Source organism: Panthera onca, chromosome D1 (genome assembly GCF_046562875.1).
Source record: "Panthera onca isolate mPanOnc1 chromosome D1, mPanOnc1 haplotype 2, whole genome shotgun sequence".
Taxonomy (NCBI): Eukaryota; Metazoa; Chordata; class Mammalia; order Carnivora; family Felidae; genus Panthera; species Panthera onca.
In genome coordinates, this window is record NC_138348.1 from 111,216,413 (window position 1) to 111,241,812 (window position 25,400).

General features: G+C 40.0%; 1 protein-coding gene across 10 annotated transcripts in view; it reads right to left on the reverse strand.

Annotated features, from left to right (window-relative positions):
* The window catches only part of GRIA4 (glutamate ionotropic receptor AMPA type subunit 4), a 403,247-nt gene that overhangs the window by 104,225 nt on the left and 273,622 nt on the right, over positions 1-25,400 (reverse strand). For all 10 annotated transcript variants that reach the window (XM_078432679.2, XM_078432681.2, XM_078432680.2 and 7 more), the window contains one exon: positions 11,310-11,494. In XM_078432679.2, coding sequence (XP_078288805.1) covers positions 11,310-11,494 — 185 coding nt within the window. The remainder of the gene's footprint in view (positions 1-11,309; positions 11,495-25,400) is intronic.

Sequence of the window (25,400 nt, forward strand, 5' to 3'; positions counted from 1 at the left end):
CAAAATTAAGAGACGCTTAACCAACTGAGCTGCTCAGAAGCCCCCATAATCTGATCTTAAACTTGGCACCAGTTGTACGCAAGGGCACAGAAAATCTAGGTGATCAGTAGGGAAGATGTGTGCAGCGTAAGGGGAGGATTAAGCATGAATCTGTCCTGTTACCTTTCTAACGAAATCACTGATTAAAAGATGCGTCACTTCACGTACTGGCAGGTAGTGCACTCTATTACTCAACTGTCTGATAGGAACACTGGAGGTTTTATACAGTGTGGTTATACTGACGTTTACAAGACCCTGAAAAGTGTCCTCAAAGGTAATATTGGGTGCTTTGCTTCCTTTTTGTCAATCTCACTGCCTTTTAAGCATTTGGAGAGTGGATGCAGAATTCTAATGGAATAAATTACATAGTTATCCTCTGTCTCCCATTTAATAAGGAATATTACTTGCCTTTCTCTAAATCATAGTAGACAAGTCTACACAGCAGCTTTCTATTTAAGGCTAGAAACACTAGCTTATTTCTCTAAAATTATTAGATTTTCTTTTATCTTTTTAAAAAGAAACTGAGCTTTTGAATGTTTATATCAACAACAATAACAGAAACTATTTTAAGAGGTATTCTTGAAGCAGCAACTAAAACAATTTTAGTTGAACACAATCAATGCCTAGAATTCACAATTCTTCCAAGATAAAAGTACTACCATTCTGCCAACCAGTTTCCTTCCTCCTCAAAAAACATACATCCTTTGCTTTCTTTACTTTTCCTTTTATATTAATTTTTTTTTTTTTTACTTTGTAAGGAAATGAGGAATATCCACAACCATGGTAACGGTTGCTAGGAGACAATTAGAGACCCCTTTCTAACTCCCACCAAGTTCCATTTGCACTAGTCTGACTGAGATCTATAAAGGTGTTTTTTCCCCCTGTTTTCTATGAAAACAACATATCCAGTGCATTAGAATGGGATTTACCCATTCAAATCAATTCAGCTAAAACGTAAGATTAAAGAAGTGAAAATTCACCTTTAAGAAAAAAAAAACCAAAAAAACCATAACCTCATGTCTTTTAAGTTTCTCCTCACTTTGCTGCGGTTCCTGACGGATATGCAGAAGCAGCGTTACAATGGAGCCAAGCAGCAGGGCCCTGCTAAGGGCCTGCAGTGCAGGAAGCTGCTGATACGATTTCTTTGCTGTAGTAATTTCTTTGAGTGCCTGATTTGCTCCCATTCCATCTCACTCATTGTTGCTCTAATATATGGAAATGAAACACTTGTGCTTTTTCAGCCAGTACGAGCACCAGAAAACCCGGATTTCCCATCATCTTCGGCGGGCGAGACATATTGGACAAGAAAGCTTCCCAGGTAATTGAGGGCTGACCTCCAGAAACTTCGAGGACTGGTGAGAGCTCTTCCTTCAAACGCGGGAGAGAGATACCTCCTGCCTGTGTCTTCAAACGAAGCTCATTCAGACTTTCATTTATTGGACAATTATTTTGCTCCCTTTTCCTATCACTGGGGATACATCGGCAAATGCTAATTACAGACTCTGCTCTGATGGAAACAAGATTTCGACGACAAAGACAGACAGCTGAACTAGGACAGCGCGAGGAATCCGCATTCCTGCTGCCTCGAGTCTTGTCAGCACCATCTTGGGTTACCTGCTCCACTCCAATTTCTACGTTTGCCGCCTGCCCAATTTCTACCACGTAGAATGGGTCTCCGCCTCCTGAGCTTTCCCAGAACTCCTTGCCTTCCCGCTTGTTTCCGTCTGGAATATCCTTACCCCTCCTTGGTTCCTGGAGAACTACAATGCATTTTGAATTTAAAAGTCTGTTTTCCCCAGGGAAGCACTTCTGACTGTCTTCATTCTACTGGGTCAGCACATTTGCTGGGGTCCTGATACACGTTGCAGTATTTCTGATTCTCAAGCCATTACATCGTCTGGTCATTATGCATTTTTGTTTCTGAGTTCCCAGCTTGAGAGTATGCCTTCCTGGTTTAGGGGCCATGTTTTGCTCATCTTTGTTCAGCCCCGCAGGGCCTGGAAGGATGTTGGGAACATAGATGTTGAATGCATGCATTCGGAATCAAGCGCAGGACTCTCCTGTCTCTACTGCTGTCTCCTGTCTCCTGTCACCTCCTGTCTCTACTGCTCATTCCTACTGTCGGGATGCATGCTGCTTAGTCCTTCCACAGATAGTTCCAATAATCAAAGCCATCATCCCCAGTGATGAGGCCTCTTCTGGAGTGACTACTCATGACTGAAGCTAGTGTTCCTTGTCTCCATGCTTGTTTTTTGTCTCCTCTGTCTCTTATACTTCTGTTTTTGACAATTTTTTTTTGTCTTGGTGTGGGAAAAAAATGACCCCATGGGTATTAGTCAGTAAATAAAATGCTCCTTCCTTTCTACATAATGATTGAGCTAGTTATGGCACACGGAGGCAGGCTCTTTAAGCCGTTGGCTCTTTTTGATGCTTTATTCAAGTCAGAGATGTTTTTGGAAGTGGAGGTGGGTAGAGTTCTAGATTTAGTGCAGTTCTTTATGTTAGAGACATCTGAAAACTTATAAAGGCAGATTATAGATGAGCAGACTCTATCTGTTCCGACACATTTGGCAGTTCGCCAAAAATCCTGTCTGGGCCCTGATCTTATCACTGGGCGATACTGGACGAAGAGGCAGCCTTGGCCTTAGGACACACTGCTGAGGCCCTGTGCACTTTCCATCACTTAGGTACAAATGGCCACATTGCTGTTTGTGAGAAATTTGCCTCTTTCCAATTGGTCATGCCCTGAAGCAGGATTACTGCCTTCCTCTGGTGACGCAAGAAGCCCCTGAGAGGTCAGGCATGGCTTTTAGGCTTTCCTGATTAGTTTGCAAACAGTATGGGAAGGTCACTGGCTTTGCCAACTGTCTGAGTGTCACGTTGTGTCTAATGAGAACCTGAATTCCCCTTTTCTGTAGTGAAAGGGGAAACAGTGCAGAAAGGGGCACCAATTATGTTCGAGGTATGAGACAAAGTGGCAGTTTGAGATACCCATGAGCCAATTTCTCTATTCCCTTGTCAAACAACTATTTCATAATGTAAGGTCAGTCCTTGTCATCTTCTCCTGAGAAATACTTGGTGAGGCTCCTTAAATACATCCATCATGTGCCCTAAGGGCAGCTGGCTCTCGTTCCCTACCAGACGCCTCTGACATCATCACGTATTGGATAAGAACGGGCACTCATCCCCAGATCGCTGAGATGTTATGAGATCCTTGATCATTTTCTACGTGCTCTATTTCTAAAGGAAAGAAGGCATTTTCATAGGATTTTAGCCAATGCTTTTGGTTTAAACCTTAGTTAACCAGAGAAGAGTTGCTAACTAGAACAGAAAAGAGAAATAAATCTGTTACCTCATCACTTGATCTTCAGCACACAGAGTCTAGTGTCTCACCCAATGTGGGCACTCGATAAATATTGGTACAATGAATGAATGTACAGAAAGGGCCAACTGACCAAGGTTTTACTTTATACTCCTTTTCAAGGTGTATCCCATGTGTAAAATTATATTGTTTCAGGATCAAATGCAATTATCAGTCAGTCTTTATCAGAAATAGCATTCGTGAATTTTAGAGTGAGCAAAATTTTCTAACATCACCTCAGTCGAATGTGCTTTATTCAGAGTAAGGAGAAGTAGAATCACGGGCATTAAATTATTTCATTTACTTTTTTTTTCCTGTTACTTATTTATTTATTCCTGAGAGAGAGAGAGAGAGAGAGAGAGAGAGAGGGAGTGTCAGTCCCAAGCAGGCTCCATGCCCAGCGTGAATTCTGACATGGGCTTGATCTCATGACCCTGGGATCATGACTTGAGTCAAAATCAACAGTTGGACACTCCACTGACTGAGCCACCCAGGTGTCCCTCTGTTTACTTTTTAAAAATAAATAATTGCACATTTCTTAAAAAGTGAAAATATTCATCTTTTTTGGAAACATAATTTTGGGGATATAGGTTGAATGAGCAAAGAAAGAGGTAGCAGAGAGTACAAACCACCTGTGGCCCTATGTAATGACTGTATCTAGAGGATGAGTTGGGTGTAATGAGAGAAGGGTTTCACTGACCACAGGAACATGGGAATTTAGCTGCGTGACCCTTGTTATTTTTCATGGTGGAGTAAAACGTGTGAGCAACCATTAGCCTTAAGTGCTATTTTGCTCAAATAATTTTTGATGCCAGAAAGACAGTTAAGATCAAGTTTGTTGTTGCTTTTCTGCTACTGGGCTAAGTATATGTATCAGTCTGGTAGTCGATATTCAGTTGATAAGGTCTTAGAGTCCCTAAGGACTCTTTGTAAGTAATCAAGCTCAGGATTCAAAATTAATGGATATGTGTGAAAATAAAATAATATATAAAAAGGTTTCCACTATAAAGCACTGATTTTGATATGAAAGCAATTCATTGGATTCCAGCTATATTATTTTTAGCTATTTTATAAAATAATTGATTGTCAGAGGAAGAAAACTATGTAAGGTGAATAATGCTAGTGCCCAATATGGTATATTAAAGTAAAAATTGACAGCTTTAATAATTGATCACAAATTTAACAAATACTCACAGAGTAGTTTTGGTTTTTGTCTTTTTTTTTTTTTTTCAGAGTTATTTTCAGCAGATGAGTGGACCAAATTGCCCACTGGATTTAGAAGGCCAAAAATGCAACTTGTTTTATTACAGCCTTGTGCAAACAATGACAATAAATCTAGCTTTGTAGTTTTGTTACATTTCTATTACCTTAAAACTCAGTGGGTAATATTTATATAAATTCTTACTTTTTTCCTATGGTGTAATTTAGCATGGAAAAATCAATATACCTTAAACTACACTCGCGAATAGTTGTTTTGAAACTGATGTTTTGAAATGTTTGAATGCATACACGGCTACTTGCTATTTTGAACAGTAATCTATGGAAGGGAAGCTTCCAAACTCATTCTATGAGGCCAGCATTACCTTGATTCCAAAACTAGGCAAGGACCCCACTAAAAAGGAGAATTATAGGCCAGTATCCCTGATGGACATAGATGTAAAAATTCTCAACAAGGCACTAGCAAATTGAATCCAAGAGTACATTAAAAGAATCATTCACCATGACCAAGTGGGATTCATTCCTGGGTTGCAAGACTGGTTCAATATTTGCAAATCAATCAACATAATACACCACATTAATTAAAAAAAAAAGGGTAAGAACCATATGAATCTCTCAAAAGATGCAGAAAAAGCATGTGACAAAGTACAGCATCCATTCTTGATAAAAACCCTCAACAAAGCAGGGAAAGAAGGAGCATACCTCAACTTCATAAAGGCCATATATGAAAGACCCACTTCCTTAATATCCTTAAGCTAATATCATCCTTAATGGGGAAAAAGTAAGAGCTTTTCCTCTATGGTCAGGAACGGGAGAAGGATGTCCACTCTCACCATTGTTATTTAATACAGTACTGGAAGCCCTAGCCTCAGCAATCAGGCAACAAAAAGAAATAAAAGGCATTCAAATTGGCAAGGAAGAAGTCAAACTTCAATATTTGCAGATGACATGATATTCTATGTACAAAACCTGAAGGACCCCAGCAAAAAACTGCTAGAACTAATACGTGAATTCAGCAAAGTCGCACGATGTAATCAATATACTGAAATCTGTTGCATTTCTATACATTGTAATGAAGCAGTGGAAAGAGAAATCAAGGAATCGATCCCATTTACAAACGCACCAAAACCCCTACAATCCCTAGGAATAAACCTAAACAAAGAGGTAAAAGCTCTGTAGTCTGAAAACTATAGAACCTTCATGAAAGAAACCAAAGAAGACACAAAGAAATGGAAAAGCATTCCATGCTCATGGATGGGAAAAACAAATATTGTTAAAATGTCTATTACTACCCAAAGCAATACACACATTCAATGCATTCTCTATCAAAATGCCACCAGCATTTTTTTTTGCAAAGCTAGAACAAACAATCTCAAAATTTGTAAGGAACCACCAAAGACTGCCAATAGCCAAAGCAATCTTGAAACAAACAAACAAACAAACAAACAAACAAACAAACATAAACAAAACGAAGCTGGAGGCATCACAATTCTGGACTTCAAGCTATATTACAAAGTACAGTATAGTACTGGCACAAAATGACACACATAGGTCACTGGAACAGAAGAGAAAACCCAGAAATGGACCCACCACTATACGGTCAACTCAACTCATCTTCAACAAAGCAGGGAAGAATATCCAATGGAAAAAAGTCTCTTCAGCAAATGGTGCTCATAAAAATGGGACAGCACGGTGCCAAAGAATGAAACTGCACCACTTTTTTACACCATACACAAAATAAATTCAAAATGGATGAAACAGAAAAACTACTAAAACCCTAGGCACAGGCAGCAACCTCTTTGACCTCAACCATAGCAGCTTCTTACTAGACATGTCTCCAGAGGCAAGGGAAACAAAAGCAAACATGAAGTATTGGGACTTCATCAAGACAAAAAGCTTCTCCACAGCGAAGGAAACAACGAAACTAAAATGTAACCTTCGAAACGGGAGAAGAAATTTGTAAATGACATATCTGATAAAAAGTTTATTCAAAATCTATAAAGAACTTCTCAAACTCAACACCCAAAACCAAATAATCCAGTTAAGAAATGGGCAGAAGACATGAATAGACATTTTCCCAAAGAAGACATCCAGATGGCTGACACATGAAAAGATGCTCAACATCGCTCACCACCAAGGAAATACAAATCAAAACCACAATGAAATCCCACCTCACACCTGTCAGAATGGCTAACATTAACAATTCAGGAAACAAGAGATGTTGGCAAGGATGCGGAGAAAGGGGAACCTTCTTGGTGGGAATGCAAACTGGTGCAGCCACTCTGGAAAACAGTGTGGAGGTTCCTCAAAGAGTTAAAAATAGAACTATGCATTCAGCCCAAATGTCTATTGACTGATAAATGGATAAAGAAAACGCAGAACATGTACAGAATGAAATATTACTCAAGCCATCAAAAAAGAATGAAATCTTGCAATCTGCAAGAACGTGGATGGAGCTAGAATGTATTATGCTAAATGAAATGAGTCCGAGAGAGACAAATGTCGTATGATTTCATTCATATGTGGAATTTAAGAAACAGATGAACATACTGGAAAGAAAAACAGAGAGGGATGCAGATCACAAAAATGACTATTGACTATAAAGAACAAACTAAGGGTTGATGGAGGGAAGTGAGTGGGGGATGGGCTAGATGGGTGATGGGTATTAATAGGAGGGCACTTGTGATAAGCACTGGGTGTTATATGTAAGTGATGAATCATTGAAGTCTACTTCTGAAACTGTATGTTAACTAACTAGAATTTAAATAAAAGCTTCAAACATTAAAAAAATAAGCCAACTGAAATTAAAAAAATAAAGATAAAGCCCATATTTAAAAGTATAACTATGAAGCATTCATTTACTCACCCTTATAGTCAAGAACTTTAGCTTTAATAAACACCTTAGTTTTGTTGTCCTTATCACAGATTTCTAGTGACAGTTTTGCTTTTTTAGTAGTGTTTTGGGCCTAAGGTCAGAGTTTTTCAAGCAAACTATCTAAAGACAGGGATAAAATTCTGCATTTTTATTTTTTTTTTATTTTTTTTTTTTAATTTTTTTTTTTTCAACGTTTTTTATTTATTTTTGGGACAGAGAGAGACAGAGCATGAACGGGGGAGGGGCAGAGAGAGAGGGAGACACAGAATCGGAAACAGGCTCCAGGCTCCGAGCCATCAGCCCAGAGCCTGACGCGGGGCTCGAACTCACGGACCGCGAGATCGTGACCTGGCTGAAGTCGGACGCTTAACCGACTGCGCCACCCAGGCGCCCCTAAAATTCTGCATTTTTAACAAAGCCGATACCTCAATCCAGTTGATTCTCAAGCCTACTATTTGTTGGAGATCTGCTGCCATAGAATATTTATAATTAAGTTAAAAAAGATGTTGCAAAATTCTAAAAGCAACTAATTTTAATTAATTTGAAAATCCTGACACATCCTGTAAGTCTTTTGGGCAGAGATTACAGAAAAGAGATATTAAAAAAAAATAAACAGCGATACATTCATTAGAATGAATTAGGCATAAAAATAACTTGGAAAACAGGTACAGAAGATGAAGTGCTTCTTTAATTATAGTTGTCCATTCACACATTTTAGGAGAAAATTGTGTGAGCCATTTCCATTATGATTTGAAAACTGATATGAATGAAAATATCAGCAGAGTACTTATGGATAGCATGTTACTGCAGTCTGGAGGTTGCCTACCCTTCCATAAATGTACTAACACGTCCCCTTATCTGCATTATATTAACTTCCCCATCTTCTGAAAGAGGGCTACTTCTCAAAAGCATTTTCCTGATCAAGATTATTTAGCATTTTACTGTTTTAAAAACTGCTTTGGTTGATTCTCTGAAATTGTTTTCTCCTGTTATTTCAATTTATTAAAGAGGATGTTGAAATACAGGTGTATTAAAATACATGTAGAAACTCTTGATAAAGTTTGGATTAGCTCTTATGTTTAGATGAGACAGGAGTAAAACCAAGAAACATTAAAAAATGATTTGGCTTAGAGGTACAAAGCATTAAAATATAGATAGTAAAAAAAAATCATGTTCAGGATCAGAACATGTCTTTTTTGGGGGGAAAATTTTGCAGGACAAAGTATATTATATTCTCATAATACTGTAGATTTTGTACAATCGATTAGGTTTATAGTTGAGAGGGACAAAGTCTCATTATTACTATGCAGTCACGAGAGAAAATAAACAGTTTAGAATTCGGGAGGAAGAAGAGACACGGAAAAGACATGCTCAAGTTTTCTAAGTTCTGGGGATCTAATGTACAGCCTGGTGACCACAGTTAACAACACCGTGTCACGAGGGCGTCACGGGGCTCAGTCCGTTAAGTTTCTAACTCTTGGTTTTGGCTCAGGTCATGAACTCGTGGTTTGTGAGTCCAACCCCTGCATCAGGCTCTGTCCCGACAGCGCGGAACCTGCTTGGGATTCTCTCTCTGTCTCTTTCTCTGCCCCTCCCCTGCTTGCTCCATCTCTCTCTGAAAATACATAAATAAGCTTAAAAATTTTAAAAAACCAATATTGTGTTATCTGAAACCTGTTAGGAGAGTAGATCTGAAATATTCTCATCCCCAAAAGGAAATGGTGACCACATGAAGTGACAGAATTGTTCGTTCACCAGCCCTTCTGTGGTCGGTCACCACGTCATAATACGTTAGTGTATCAAATTACCACACTGCACATCTTAAACGTACACAATGTTATATGTTAATCATATCTCACTAAGACTAAAGAATATAAAAACAATATTTTTGAAGGGCACCTGGGTGGCTCAGATGGTTAAGCATTCAAATCTTCATTTCGGCTCAGGTCATGATCTCACAGTTCGTGAGCTCCAGGCCTGCGTCAGGCTCTGCGCTGACACTGGAGATCCTGTATGGGATCCTCTCTCTCTCTCCCTCTCTCTGTCACTCCCCTGCTCTCTCTGCCTCTTAAAAAACAAAAGTGTATTTTAAAAAATGATCTTTTTGAGATGACAAAAAACAAAAAAAACAAAAAAAAACCAAAAAAAACCACGTCTGGTTCCCTTAGCAAGATTTTTTATTTCAGGCTTGCTCACAGAGTTTATCCAAAGCCCCCGGGCATGATTTCCTTCTCAGAAACCAGCTAAGCCCTGAAATGGGGCTTCTCCAGACGTGGTCATTTAAGCACAAGCGCTAAGTGTGTGTGGGGGGGGTCTTTCTGAGCCTTCCTGGCCTTCTGACAGGAACATGGTAACCCAGGCAGTTCTCAGAACTGACTGTTCTGTGGGATTCATGAGGAGGTATTTACAGAGCTTCAGTCATTCATGGCAAACAACTCAAACTCTCCACGCAGGGGTGGCAGTGGGAGGGAGTGAAGACAGGGTTTGAGCTGAAGTGACTGTCTTACTTAGGCAAGTAAGACCGAAAGCTTTTTCTTGGACTCCATAAATACACATTTAAAAATTCCATACACCTCGAATAGTTGCAACCTTGATGACTTTTTGGACTCCCACTCAGGAATAAACCTGAGTGACATACAGGTTTATAATTAATATATTCCAATACGGTATAAATGTATTTCTTCAATCAAGTTTCTTTTTTTCTTCTTCTATGAAAAGTTAACAGGAAGTGAATATTCTTTCATTTCCTCTTACAGTATAGACTGGCTTCACCAGACGTTTCAAAGAACGACCACATGCTTTTTTACCTTTAACTTGCACTAATTCTTACACAGTTGATGGGGGAAACTCTGGCCATTGAGTTTAGGGCCCCTCAATATTAAGGAGGAAGCTCTGAAACGTATTTTGGTTTTGATTTTTCTAGTTGGGTACCCGAGTTATTCTTATAAATACACCTCCACATTGGTAAGTTTACTACTACAAATCAAACCCTATTATGATGCAAACTGTATGTGGTAAAATAACCAACAAAACATCACTACAATACTGCTTCAGCCAACCTGACTTGGTGTAGAGAAACAGGAGCGAACATTTCCGAAGCCACTAGATGGCATTCATTCCCCGCAATTTTGGCCAAATAGAGCTACAGCTCATCACGACATGTAGGGTCAGGAGGAAGGCAAAAGTTAACCACTATTTGAGGATATTTTCCTATCATTTAGCACAATAACAAAGCTCACTTTTACCTTTTCCTGTCTACTTCAAGTCAAATCAACAAGCATTTATTGAAAACTTTATTACAGGAGTCTTCATTTGTGAAGAGTTGAAAGCCATCTTCACTGTGCACTTAAACATGTAGAGGAAAATAAGCTATACACAGTATGCAATTTAACTTTTACTTCATTGCTTTACATGTTGTTGGTTCTCACGCAGCTAGTTTTCTAAAGGTTACCAAAAACACACAGTCACAAATACTGAAACTTTCTAAGATTGTAGATGGCATTAGTCTTCAGAATTAATGTTTATGAAAGTAGGAGGCCAAGAGCTCTTGATGACTCACAAAAGGTCCTCTCTATGGCAGGTCTTAAAAATGTGTGAGAAATAGTGCTTCTAATGCACTGAGACCTGAGAACCAAAACGTCCTTTGGTGATAAAGGATTATGATTTAGTTGTGGAGATGAATCATGGAATGAAAAATCCTGAACGCTGCACTTCAGACGAAATGGTGGGGAGGAAATATTGATGGGAACAAGTAAATCAAGAGTCAACTTTTTGTAGAAGGCATAGGGTTATAGTAACATAAAATCCAGGACTTACCTGTTCTAATATGTTTTGAAGCCTCTCTATCTCACAGTCTATTACAAATTTCTTCTCTTGTCGTCTATCAAGTTCTTCTAGAAGTTGCCTATAGCTGACATCATTAAAATTTTCCACACATATAGCGCTGACATGCCAACCATTTTGTCCTGCTTTTTCCATAATAGCTTGAAGTATTGAGTATCCTAGTGGGGAAAAAAAATCCAGACGGGTTACCAAAATCATACTTTAACTCCCCTTCAATAACTTATGTAGGCACTGAATCTACAGCAACATTTTTATGTTGCAAATACACAATGAATGCTTTAGAAATTTAAAATCTGACTGGTTATTTGTGAATCACTTGTTTTTGCTTTCTCTACTTGAGGCAACACCCTTTAAAAGATTACTTGGATGAAGGAAGAACACCTTAAGAAGTTCTCAGAATTTCTCTACTGGAGAACATTACCTTGCTTTAGACATGTTTTTGATGAGATAAACCAAAAACCAAATTCAGTACTACCGGCAGTCAATACAATTTCATAAATTCATTTTGTTAATTCTACTCACTGGAAAGAATTAATTTTGAACAACTGTTTAGGCTCTTCACTCAAACATGGTAGTAAAAACATTTTTTTTTGGATTCAGCTATGGAAGAGATGATGTAGAAAAAACAATGCAAAAGTATGTATTGAAGACCCATTATTGTGAAGGGAGAGGCATGATTATGTCCCCTCCCTGCTTTTTCTGGAAAGAAGGCGTTCTTTAACTCTTTGTCTCTTGGCTGGGGGATGATGTGGATTGAGGTTGAACTGAACGGCTACTAGGTGGGGCAGTAGGCACCCAAACTCATAATCTAGTAGAGGAGAAAAAGACATTCAAAGAAACAAAGGCAATCGAGTTTAAAATGGTGTAATGATAGCTGTGCTCAATGCAGTGTTGGCCCAAAGGGACGGTTTGGTTAAATCTGCCTTGTTGGACGTGGGTACCAAGTACAGAGAACAAACAACTTGTACGGGGTCGTGAAGATTGAGGACACTCATCCAAGATTGCTGAAATCTGAGGAGTATTCGTTAGCTGGAGACAGCCTTCCAGCGAATGGGGGGGTCTGTGCCTTGTTGTCCATCCAGACCTCTCTGCATCAACCAGCACAGAAGGGAAGTAAGAGGTCTTGGTATCTGGATTAAGGAAGATGCGCAAAACTTGGAATACAGCACCTGGAGTGTTTCTTCGGGCCAACACTGTCTTGAAATCTTGCTTTTTTCGGCTCTCGGTTTTGGACTGGCGGAGACTTTAAACTATGAACAGCCCTTACACACGAACTGGTTAGACTCAGAGCCTGGTACCCAGTTATTTTTTCCCCCTTGTGGCTTAGCATAAAAAAATATGCTAGTCCTTTTTAAGAAGGTCTGGCATTTCTTTGAGTTCATTCTATGACAGATGCCTATGGTCTCTCCCTCCCCTGGTCCCTGGAGTGAGCCTGTAGAACCAGGTGGATTAAAAGCAAATACTTGAATACAAAGAACTTGCAACATAAGAGGACATTTATTCAGGTTTATGATTGGTATGAGTCTCTCAGATTCAAGGGTTTTGATTTTTCGGTATATTTTCTACAAGTCAGAGTTTCAAACGTTACGGATGCTCAGTTAATATCAACAGATGGAACTGATGATGAGATCATATTTGAAATATAAATTACCTGATATCCTGCCAAATGAAATACTGTGGCAGTCAGGACTCATTTTTATCTAAATGAAAAAAAAAATTCCCCAAAGAGGAAGAAAGAGGGCATGTTAATTACTATATAATTATTCTGGTACATCTACTGCTCTATTTAGTTTTCCCTTCTGCAACGTATGCCTATCATTATCTTTTCAAATCTCACCTAGATTCCCCTCAGCCTCCACCCCAAGTCCAGTGCTCTTTCCCTTGTTTTCTGTTGGGCACAAATGTCACAGGATGGTCTGAGTGCTCTCTTAATGTACCTGCTCATGCCTCATTTAGTCAGTTACTGAGACTTGCTCTCTGCTAGGAAGGGAGGCAATGTTACTTTTATTCACTTTTGACACCCATGAACACGTTCTTTTCAAAAATACCAACAGACATCTTCCTTTTCCTTTTTCTCCCTCTATTTGTTGTCAAACCAAAATAATTTAAGGGCATTCTGCTCGATTTTTTGCATGTCGTACAAATGAGAACTACTGGGCACACACACCAAAGCAGTTGTCCTGCTCCGTGGGATCAATTCTTTATGTATCACCTTTAAATTTATTTATTTTTTAAAATTTTTGGCATCATGTGCTTATCAGGATTCATGTCACCAAGTAAGCATCCAGGTTGTTATTATCCTTCCTACAGGACTTTCACAGAATGTACAGTGGCAAGCCTTCTGATGAAATTCATATATGTTCACCGTTGCATAAGAGATATTTCGAGGTTCACACTAATGCCAAAACTATAATTCAAATTCAACATTTCGTTATCTGCTTTTTCCGATTTACAAATGACACTAGAATTAACATAGACGAACCCTTAGGACACAATCTTTGTTAAACGGCAAAGAAAGTTGGCTGCCTAAAAAGAATCATTAATCATGGTCAGAAGTAAATGGCATCTTTTCAATGCAGTGCAAGGGACATGCAGTTACAGGTTGGAAGCTTGAATTCTTTTATAAGCTGTGTTGGATTTTAATATGCTTTCTTATTTATGCCACTCAGAGGTGTGTGTCTTATTTATTTGCCAGGATAGTTGTAACTTGGAGAAAATACTGCTGTTGAATCTATGATTATGTAACTTAGCTGTTATATAAACTAAAAAATCACAAGTCATGTCATACTAAATCTACATCTGGCTATGATTTGTGTCTCCTACTTATTAGAAAATCTGTAAGGCAATATTGTTGGCCATGAATACTGCAGTGCTGGGTGAATCCCACAAGACAGACGGAGACTGTACTACTGTAAAGGATCTTTTTAGTGTTGCTTCTACATTAATAAGCTGCCTAACATTTTAATTCAATATAATTTACTGAAAACCTACTACATCCAAGATTCTTGAAGGTTTGCCAAGATAAAGACATGATTCCTGTGTCTACAAGGAATTAACTATCTAGTCACTTACTAAGTAACTATTATGCAAATTACACAGTATCGTATAAATAACCAAAATAATTTTATTAGACTCGTAGCGAAACCATCCCATGGACAAGATCACAGTACTGTCCTAGAGTAAGTAATTAGAGAACACTATCAAGTGACACACACAGGTGTTTTTAAAAATGTTATTACGTCACGTAATGATGTTATCAATTATGCTGACAACTGATCACAGTGATGTAAGCAGTTCTGAACTACTGCCTCCACACACACATCAACAGCTTTTACATCATCCATGGGGAATGGCGTATTTTCCATGAGCAGTACCAGCCAGACAAGTGGCTGCTAGCAACACAAGCTGGATTTTGTTTATGTGACGTTCTCTCTTTCAAGAGTTATTTGATTCAACTATCTGTACACAGAGGAGCAGGAGGAGAATCATGAGAAGTTTATGTCATGGTGGACATAATTTCAAAAGAAGGGAGTTATCCATAAGCTGTAAAAAAACAAAAACAGAAAACTTCCCTTGGATAAGGACAGAGAAGAGCTCATAGTGCTCTTTAATTAGAAGGTCATCGGTACACTCAAAGCTGCATCACTGGAAGGCCGGACGCAGAAGTCATATTTCAGAAGGCTGAGAAATTGAGAAAATGAGACGAAGTGAGACTGTAGACATTATCAAGGAGTGTCGTCAGGGTAGTGAAGTAATCAGATGAAGTGTGCCCCATCATGATGAATAGGGGTGTAGAAACCTTGAGGTCGTGAGAACCCGTCTGGAAAGGAGAGGGCTGAGTCTATCCCATGGGGGTTGCTGAGCTTAGAAAAGAGAAGGGGCACAGCGACTGCTTGTATGTACTCCAATTACAACCCCTCTCGTTAACCTCATGAATTGCTAGGCAGGCATCTACCACCAGTCTAGTGATTTCTCTGGTCTGGGCACAATCACGGGCATCCCCAGCTAGTGGATTTGAAGAGAAAGGTTTCTATGCCTGGGAGTATACTTCATGCTGTGGATTAACCTCAGTCTTAGGGAGGAATAAGAGTCTGGAATCCTTGGCATCTGATGCCGCCATGCTGGAAATGGAGAGCAGATGTTGTGACCACAGAGTCTGGACTCGTACCAAAGCAGCTTAGCCTGGAAATCACGTGTTCAAAGGCCACTGTCTGGACTCTAAGGTCTCAGCACATGGTTGGAGGAACCAACATGTAGCTTGGTTAAATTTATGGGCAGCTGTGACTATAGCATTTATTTTATGCCACAGTTCATGAAGGGCAGAGCGAAAATAAACAAAGACCTTCTAACTTAAATAGTTTGAGGCCATACATGCAAACCTGATATAAGATGACGAGTCTTCCTTGTCTACAATCAAGAGTAAAAATGGAAAATGCATCTTTAAAGATGGGCATTCTGGGTCTTAGATTTTCCCTGTGGCCTCTCGTATTTTCTGACAAGAACATTCATCGTTTCCTGACCCCTATATTCCAGCGTTCATAGTTAATTCAGATGCCATCTTACAGGTGAACTTAGTAATTTAAATGTTTAAAGTTTCCGTTAGTGGCACTTGAAGCTAACCCTCATTAATATGGGAATACAGCAAATACGTTTAACCATTTGCCAGAGGTTCAAAGCATAGAACTCCTCTCTCCAGACATGCCCTAGCACTATTTTTTTTTTTCCTTATTTCTCCTGGGCTTTTCTCCAGGCCGCTGGAGAATTTGATTTCAGTGCAAAGAATGGTTGAACCTATTAACTTATACATCACTTGTTTACACAGCAAGTAGACTGATTTTTGTAGGCAGAACTCCATGGCACTTCCTTGCAGTGCCCTGTTTTCTTATTCTTTTCTGATATATACCAAAATCATAATCATCCCTCCCTCTCTTTCAGTATCATTTGGGCCACTAATGTCTCTGTTTTACATTCTCCAGCAATACTGCACTTCTCAGAAGTTCTAGGAGGTACCATGCATCTCTACCTCAGTGCCTTTGCACATGCTACCATTGCCCTTAAAAAACTGTTTCCTTCTACCTTTGTCTTCTTTCATCTTTCGGAGCTTATTGCAAACATAACTTACCTACCCCTGACTGATCACTTTCTCCTCTGAGCTCTTCAAGCTCTTATAGCTTTCTGTACATTTCTTTCAGAGATTTTTACCACAGTTTCTGGCTACGTATTTAATGATGATCTGATGATGCCTCTGCCTTCCACTGTATTGTGAGCTCCGTGAACATAGGGACCACTTCTGGGCTCGGTTTGTAGTTCCGCGGGGGCACAGTTGATGCTCAGCAAATTGTCTGAATGCATGAGTGAAGTAGTGGGAATTTTAGAGGGAGGAATCAGAATTTTAAAAGGCTCAGAGGTAAGACAAAGCGTGGCAGTTCACATCCAGGAACCTGAAATATGTCCAGTTTATCTTGTGTGTTTGGAAGGACAAGGAGGGTGCTGGAGAACTGGTGAGGACTGCAGGAAGGGCTGGAGAGAACGGCAGGCAAGTGTCATCACAAGGGCTTTCTCCACTGTATCACAGAATTCAGTCTTTATTCCCCAGGGACATGAGGAAGAGAATGACAAATGTGTTGTACAGTCATCATTCAGCTGAGGTGTGAGAAACACTGTGGATGAGAGCAACAGGAAATGGGAAAATCAGTTCATGCCATACTGAAGGGATCCAGGTAAGACATGACAGGAAAGGAGAGTGGATCTGAGACTGTGGGAGAAGGATAACTCAACTTGGTGATCGACAAAACAAACGGGATGAGGAGGAGGTGGATTTGGGCGTAACAACAATCTGTTCTGTTGGTGGCCATTTTGTCCTGTTTTCTACAGGAACTTAGGTCTCTCTGACGTCCTGAAGAAGCACGTATTTTTCTACTTGGATTTCAGATGTCAAGTGACTTCTGGTGATAAGGCCTGGCAGTCACCTCCTTCATCACCCGAACCGGTATGCTAGATTCTGACACAGGTTTGAGAAACCCAGTTTTCTCTCTTGCTTCAGGCTAGAGACCATCTCTCTACATTCTGAACAGTCCCTAAGAATAACCTGGAGGGGCACCTGGGTGGCTCAGTCGGTTAAGCATCTGACTCTTGATTTTGGCTCAGGTCATGATCTCACCGTTCCATGGGTTTGAGCCCCGCATTGGGCTCTGTGCTCACATCAAGGAGGCTGCTTGGGATTATCTCTCTCCCTCTATCTCTCTCTGTCCCTTCTTCCTTCTCTCTCTCTCTCCCAAAATAAATAAATAAACATTAAAAAAAGTTAAAAAAAGAATAAACTGGAGATCTTTTCAAGTTTGCTTCCAGAACTGTTTAATCTGCTCAGCACTATGAGTATTTACCCATCTTTTTATGGTGCACAGCAAAGCCTTTTCACGCAAGAAAGGCATTCTTCAAAATTTTGTATAGTTTTAAACTCCAATAACTAAAGACTAGTTTCCTGATCAGAATAAATGTCTAGCATGATTTCTGTATGGTTATGATTTTGCTCATAGACTGAAGTTTTATAAATTTTAAATATCACACTAAGCAAAGTTCACAATTATTTTTTTTCACAATATAAAAACTTCACAATTCAAACTTGCACTAAACGCAACCATATAGTTGCATCTAAAATATAGATTTTGAATTGGGGCGCCTGGATGGCTTAATTGGTGAGGTTTCTGACTCTTGACTTTAGTTCGGGTCATGATCTCGTATTCGTGAGTTCGAGCCCTGTATCAGACTCTGTGCTGACACCTCGGAGCCTGGAGCCTGTTCTGGATTCTTCTTCCCCACCCCCGCCCCCACTTGCTCTCTCTCTCTCTCTCTCAAAATAAATAAAAATAAGCTTACGAAAATAAAAAATATAAATTTGTGAATTAACAGCAAGCAAATAACTTTTGTCTCATATTAAGCATTTAAATTACTTAAGACCTAATTTTGCACATTAAACTTATTCAATATGCGACACTCTGGGAGAGCAAATTGTTGAGTGGAAAGGAGGGACAGGGCCCCTTAGAGACAGGACTGCTCTGCGCAGAGAATGACAGGTAGAGAAGGGGAGGGTCTGCTGGAGAGACAGTGAGGTGGGAAGCTTGAGGAACACTTAACGGATTACTAATAGTTTAGAGACTAATCTGCTGGAGTAGTAGGTTCATAAACATACAAAGCTTTATTTTCATTTGACAATGTGCCGGGACCTCAAGAGTGGCCCGGCCAGTGAAAGAGGTAGGACTGTCCCCACCCTGTAGGTGAAGAGACAGAGATAAAGATGGGCTGTGTGATCGACATCAAGTCATAACCCTAACAACCGGCAGGGCTGTGAGGTTCAGCTCAGGCCCTCCGTTCTCAAGCCCAGGGGCTCCTGCACCCCATGTGAGCACACAGGGGAGCTGGAGATGATGTCTCAAGGAGGGCTGGGGCTGTGTTGAGGTCTTCACCAGCTCTGGTGAGCCTCTCACCAACACCCCTAGTGCAGCAGCAGACGGTGTCAGTGCTGTCTTCAGGGACACCGAGAATCTGACTGCTTCTCCCAGCAGGTGCAAGCCAGCACTGCCTCTGGTCTGGAACATGCAGGTGTCTCCTGACCTTGTCCTTGCTCTCGTCACCACCCCCCACCCCCCGCCCATGGGACCACTGGTAGCACAGCTGTGTGCAAGCCAGACCCCGTCACTCCTGCTCACCCCTCCTGCTGGACCTGAACTGCGGGCCACTGAGTCACATCTGTGACCTCAGCCTCTCCTACCTCAGCATCTCTGACCCCAGTGTCTCCAACCTCAGCCTCTCTGACCCAGCCTCTCCGACCTCAGCATGTCTGACCTCAGTCTCTCTGACCCCAGACTCTCTGACCTCAGCCTCTCTAACCTCAGCCTCACCGAGTGCACCCGCGGGGCTTAGTCCCAGACCCGCCAGTCAAACCAAGAGCTGTGCCCTCTTGCTGTCCTCCAGGCGGGTCCATGAGGCTCCCCTTTCACCTCCGTCCAGCCTTTACCCCCTGCCCTCTCTTCAGCAGGCCATCCCAGTCTCATTCTCCAGCAAGACAACTCTCTGGTCCCGAGACTCCACATTTCCCTTCCTCGCCAGACTCTGTCTCTAACATCAACACCTAATATACTAGGTACATTATTCATGTACCGCGTGTATCATCATTGCCCCCACAGAAGTGCAGGCTCACACAGGGAGGCGCACTGGTTCTGTTTCCTGAGCTAGAAGACTGGCCACTAAAGGGCACTCGAAGAATGTGCTTCAATAGTTAAAAACCGGAAGGTAAATCTTACTTAATTTTTTTAAATGTTTGTCTACAGCTGAGACAGAGAGACAGAGAGAGACAGACAGACAGACAGAGAATGAGCAGGGGATGGGCAAATAGAGAGGGAGACAGAGTCTGAAGCAGGCGCCAGACTCCCAGCTGTCAGCACAGAGCCAGACTCAGGGCTCGAACTCACGAACCATGAGATCGTGCCCTGAGCTGAAGTTGGGCGCTCAACTGACTAAGCCATCCAGGTGCCCCAAATTTTACTTCATTTTTAAGAGGGACACACTGGAGGCTTCGGAACACAGGCAGGTGACAAAACTGCTTTCATATTAGCTGACATGATGGACTCCAGTAGAGAAGGAAGAAAGGGAGGCCCAACAGGAGGCTCCAGAAATGAGTCCAGGTCCAGTCTACAGTCATGTGAACAAAGATGGGGGACAATGGAGAAGCTCAGTGGCTTGCTTGTCTCCAAATTCTACACTTGCCACTTCATTCTGTACTCATCCACCGAGTATACCGGGAGATTCTTTATCATAGTGGGTTGGAACCATACAAGACTGCCATTTTTACGCATTTAGGTGCTAAAAGAATGTGGCAGGTAAGTGCAAAAACTCCCAAACCAGGGCAGAGAGGAGTCATGAGGAATAGGAGCCAGGAGCCTTGCACACCTCAGCCCTCCTCAGGGTATCCCTGGAAACTGCTCTACAGTTTCTGTTATCAGTCTTTCTAGCAACCATCTTGAGTCATTAACAAAGGCTGAAACAAGCCTCAAAAAAAAAAAAAAATCAGAATTAAAGGAAATTTGAAATCCGGTTTAGAAAGAACTCTATTCTCAATGCTAAAAACAGAACTACATTTGGTTTATAAAAACAAATCCTCAGCTAACCTTGAAGAGCTCGTTCACTGGCTGAGGATGGTCAGTGCTCTCTACAAAATGTTGGTTTTTAAAAGACCAATTAATTTACTCTACCCTACGTTGAAGCCTGAGTCCCAGAGAGCTCATTAATTAAACATGAAAGCAATCACTAGCAACACAAAACACATGGAAGTGTTACACATCCTATTAGATATCAGTTTGTTACTTCACGTGCCAAACTGTGTACTGTAAATAATATTAATTTAGATCCGGCTTTTATATACAAAGCCAAAACCATTCATTTTGGTTGATTTGAAAGTGATATTTTAAAACATTACTTTGTCTTTTCTTTTGAAAAGGAGTAGCAGCACATAATTTTCTTTAGATGATTCTGTTGAAAGGATTTGCATACAATTACCGAGACAATTTCTGTTCCTAGCAGGAACAAACACAGGATGAAGTAAGTATTCACCATATGATTAGCCTAATTTTTATACCCCACTGAGGCTTGCTCAATTCCAAGAAGTAATTGTAAACTCATGTCAGTGGCTGAGAGTGAATACATTTGATTACTCACTATTAAATTTCTTTACTGGGGAAATGACACTGAGGTGATCATATAAATAAAGAGTGATTTCTTGAACAGCGTGCCAAGAAACAAATGATGGCTTCGGTGGTAGACTCAGTTACCTTCAGCTGCAACAACTGTGTTTTTAATTTCAACTCTATGGTTCTGAGGCAGGGTATTTGAATTCCTTAATCATCCAGTTTTGACTTCTATGCAGTGAAGATGATTAATGTAGGATTTTATTACATATAGAATCTGCTCCATAGCTGTTAACAAAAATCGCCTTCACTCCCCGTGGTAGAATGGAGGGAGAATGCTCTTGTCTGTTTGAGGGATGTGCTTTGTGAATTCATGGCAGGCGAGGGAATTCTTCCCCACAACTCTGGGAGACTCAGAACGTATAACTCAACATCCCATTCCCGCTGGAAAACGAAAAGAAAAACTAAACTCTTATTCTTCAATTCTGTGTTTGGTTACTAGCCATGGACTCAACTCGGTTTCGTCAGAAACCCAGGAGATGCTCTCAGACTTGTCACTTTTTTTTCACCGTCATCTCTAGTCAATGCTGATATTTCTTCCTACATATTGTATTTAAGATCTTCCATGAAAAGGTCCCTACTTATCCTTTCCATTTTCACTCAGTGAATATTTCCTGAGGGTCTACTGTATGCAGGCCATTGCTCGAGAGTCTGCATATACAGGAATAACAAAGACAGTAGAACGTGCAGACCCTCGAGAACCTTACACTCCTGGGCTAAGGCAGACAATAAACAAATACACAAATACATTTATGATGACAAGAGGTGGCAGGTGTTACGAAGAAAAATGAAGCAAGGATGGGACAGAAATGACTGGCGGCGATGGTGGCACTTATTTTTCCACACCAGTCTCTCACAATCTCTCTGAGCTACACATCCCTCAAGTCACACTGAAGATCAGCAGTTCACTGAGTAAACCAGTCTTTCTCACTTGCTTCACGTATTCCAGTGGCTACCCTTTGTGCTGAGAAAGTCTATGTTCTTCATCCTAACTTGTACCTTCTGATTTCAGTTAAAGCCTCAGCCTTAGTCTTAGGTCATTTCAGCAGACTTCTCTCACTGGGACTACTAAATCAAAAGCTTCTGCACAGCAAAGGAAATAATCAACAAAATGAAAAAGACAGCCTACGGAATGGGAGAGGTTATTTGTAAATGGCATCTCTGATAAAGTGTTAGTTTCCAAAATATATAAAGAACTTAGACAACTCAAATAATACCCCAAAACAATCCAATTTAAAAACAGGCAGATGATATGAACAGACATTTCTCCAAAGGAGACATCCAGATGGCCAAAAGACACATGAAAAGATGCTCGTCATCACTAATTATCAGGGAAATACAAATCAAAACCATGAGGAGGTATCACCTCACACCTGTCAGAATGGCTAAAATCAACAACATAAGAAACAAGTGTTGGCAAGGATGTGGAGAAAGGGAACCCTCTTTTACTGTTGTTGGTGGGAATGCAAATGGGTACAGCCACTGTGGAAAGGAGTACAGAGGTTCCTCAAAAAATTAAAAATAGAATGATCCAGTAATTGTGCCACTGGGTATTTAGCCCCAAAATAGAAAAACACTAATGCAAAGGGATACATGCATCCTGATGTTTATTGCAGCATTATCTATAAGAGCCAAATTAAGGAAGCAGCCCAAGTGTCCATCAACTGGTGAATTCACTAAGATGAAGTGGTGTATGTATGTGTGTGTGTGTGTGTGTGTGTGTGTGTATATATATATGTGAATATATACATATATATTAATATATACACCTATATGAATATGTACACCTATATTCATATATACATATATATGAATATATACACATGTGAATATATACATATATGAATATATACACATATATGAATATATACACATATGAATATATACACATATGAATATATACATATGAATATATAAAATATATATGAATATATAAAACATATATGAATATATGCATATATAGGAATATTACTGAGTCATTAAAATAATGATATCTTGCCATATGCAAGGATATGGATAGAGCTAGACAGAAAGTACTAACTGAAGTAAGTCAGGGAAAGACAAACACCATACCATTTCACCCATATGTGGAATTTATGAAACCAAACAATCAAGCAAAGGGAAATGGATGAGAGACAAACCAAGAAACAGACTCTAAATACAGAGAACACACTGATGCTCCCCAGAGGGGAGGTGGGTGGGGGGATGGGGGAAATAGGTGATGGGTTACTAAGGAGGGTACTTGTGATGAGCACTGGGTGTTGTATGGCAGTGTTTGAATACCTGAAATCTAATATAACACAGTATGTTAACTAACTGGAGTTAAAATAAAAGAAAGGAAAAAAAGAAGACTTCTCTGTCTTTTCATATTGAGTATTTTTTGTCTTTTTCGAGTGTATTTTCTTTTTTTCTTTATTCTTCCCCATCTGTCTGTACAGAAATTACAGCTCATATCTCATTGAATTAATGAATTAAATTATTTATCAAGTAAGCACGATACGCTACTTTTGGAAGTACCAAGTACACAGTGAGGCACAGTTGCTGATCTGAAAGACTTCAAACTTTAATAACCGTTATTGTTAATTTATCTGTCTAGTTCTCTTTAAGTATGATATGAGCTCTTATTCACTTTTGTTTCCCTAGTTTGTTTGTTCTTTTCAACACAAAGGAAAGAATCCAAGGAGGAGATCGAACTGAATCGCAAAGGTAAAAATCCTGCCTGTTTTATATCACACCCCTCCCCCATTTGATCAAGTGTAGTAATAATGGAATTTGCATTCCGTTTGATCAAGTGTAATAATAATGAGGATAATAAAAATACCTGTAAGTTATTGAAGGCCTACCTAATCTGTAGCAGGTACTGTATTAAGCGCTTTATGGGCATAGTGTTAGTTTTATTATCTTCATTTTATATAAAGCAAACTAGATGATGGAGAAGTTGAATTCTTGGTAAGATTACTTAGCAATTATGTTAGAGCACTTCGTGTGACGTTAAAGTCTGCCTTTTATTCTCCTCTGTGATACTGTCTTTAATACAATGAACACTTAATTCCATTCTGTTTGGGATAATTTTATGCCCCTATTAAGGATTCATTTTTGACCCAGAAATATCCCTGACCATGAAGCACTCCTGGTATCAGGGATGTCTCCAAGGAGCGCTATATATGGCTGCTGCTATTCGTGCTGGGGATGTGCTTACTGTTTCAACTCTAGGTTCCCAGGGAAGTGATATGCCTGTCCCCCCAGCACCCCACCCGACCACTCTCTGGCAGATCTGGCCCAAATGTTACAACTGAAAAGATTACAATAATGAACAAAATTTATTCCTTCACAACAGTTTATGAATGCTGCCCTGTGGCTAAGCTTGGTTAATGATGTCGCCCTGGCCCTGCTCAGGACATACCATCAACTGCCTTCTCTCTGAAGGATGTCAAACACTGAATCATAGAATTAGGTCAGCTCTTGACAAAGAGCGTTTGAATTACTATTGAGATCTATCTATATGTTTGCCCACATTCTTCCCTTCTAGGAAGAGTCATAAACCCATTTCACAAATTATATTTGAATCACAGTACAGAATAGCTTTTGCTGATGCTGGGGTTAATGTAGGGGAGTTTTCCGGATAGGTATTAAGACAGCAAAACCAGAAAGCACTTGCATTTTTAATTAAAATAAATTTGCCCGAAAATTATAATGGATATAGAAACACTTGTCTACAATTTTATAATTGTAGCAAAATTGAGTCAAGTTTGTATTATCAGGTACAAAAAATCAGATGGAGCTATTCATTTTTTCATCAAATACTCAGAACATGGCAATAAGTCAGTAAGTGTCTGCTTTGCTTTCTGACCCAACAATCTCTACTATGTATCATTGACATCTTGACTGAAACTCATGGTGCAAATTTCTTTATTAAGTGCTTTATTTCTTTATGTATTCATTCATTCATTCATTCTTGGAGAGAGTGTGCAAGTGAGGGAGGGACAGAGAAAGAGAGAGAGATACAGAATCCCAATCAGGCTCCGTGCTGTCAGCACAGAGCCCAATGCAAAGCTTGATCTCACTAACCATGAGATCACGACCTGAGCTGAAACCAAGAGCTGCATGATTAACTGACTGAGCCATTCAGGTGCCCCATTATTTGAAATGTAAAATTTGAGCTATGTTCTGTATTTTCATCTCCAAATGCTCCCTCAAGGCTCAAAATGTTATTAATATAATTATAACACTTAAACCATTGTTTTTGTTCTAAGAAGCGTTTAGTGCTGGGTGTTTGTGAACATATATTATACGTCATTTCTGAAAATGTCCCCACTTGCAGAGA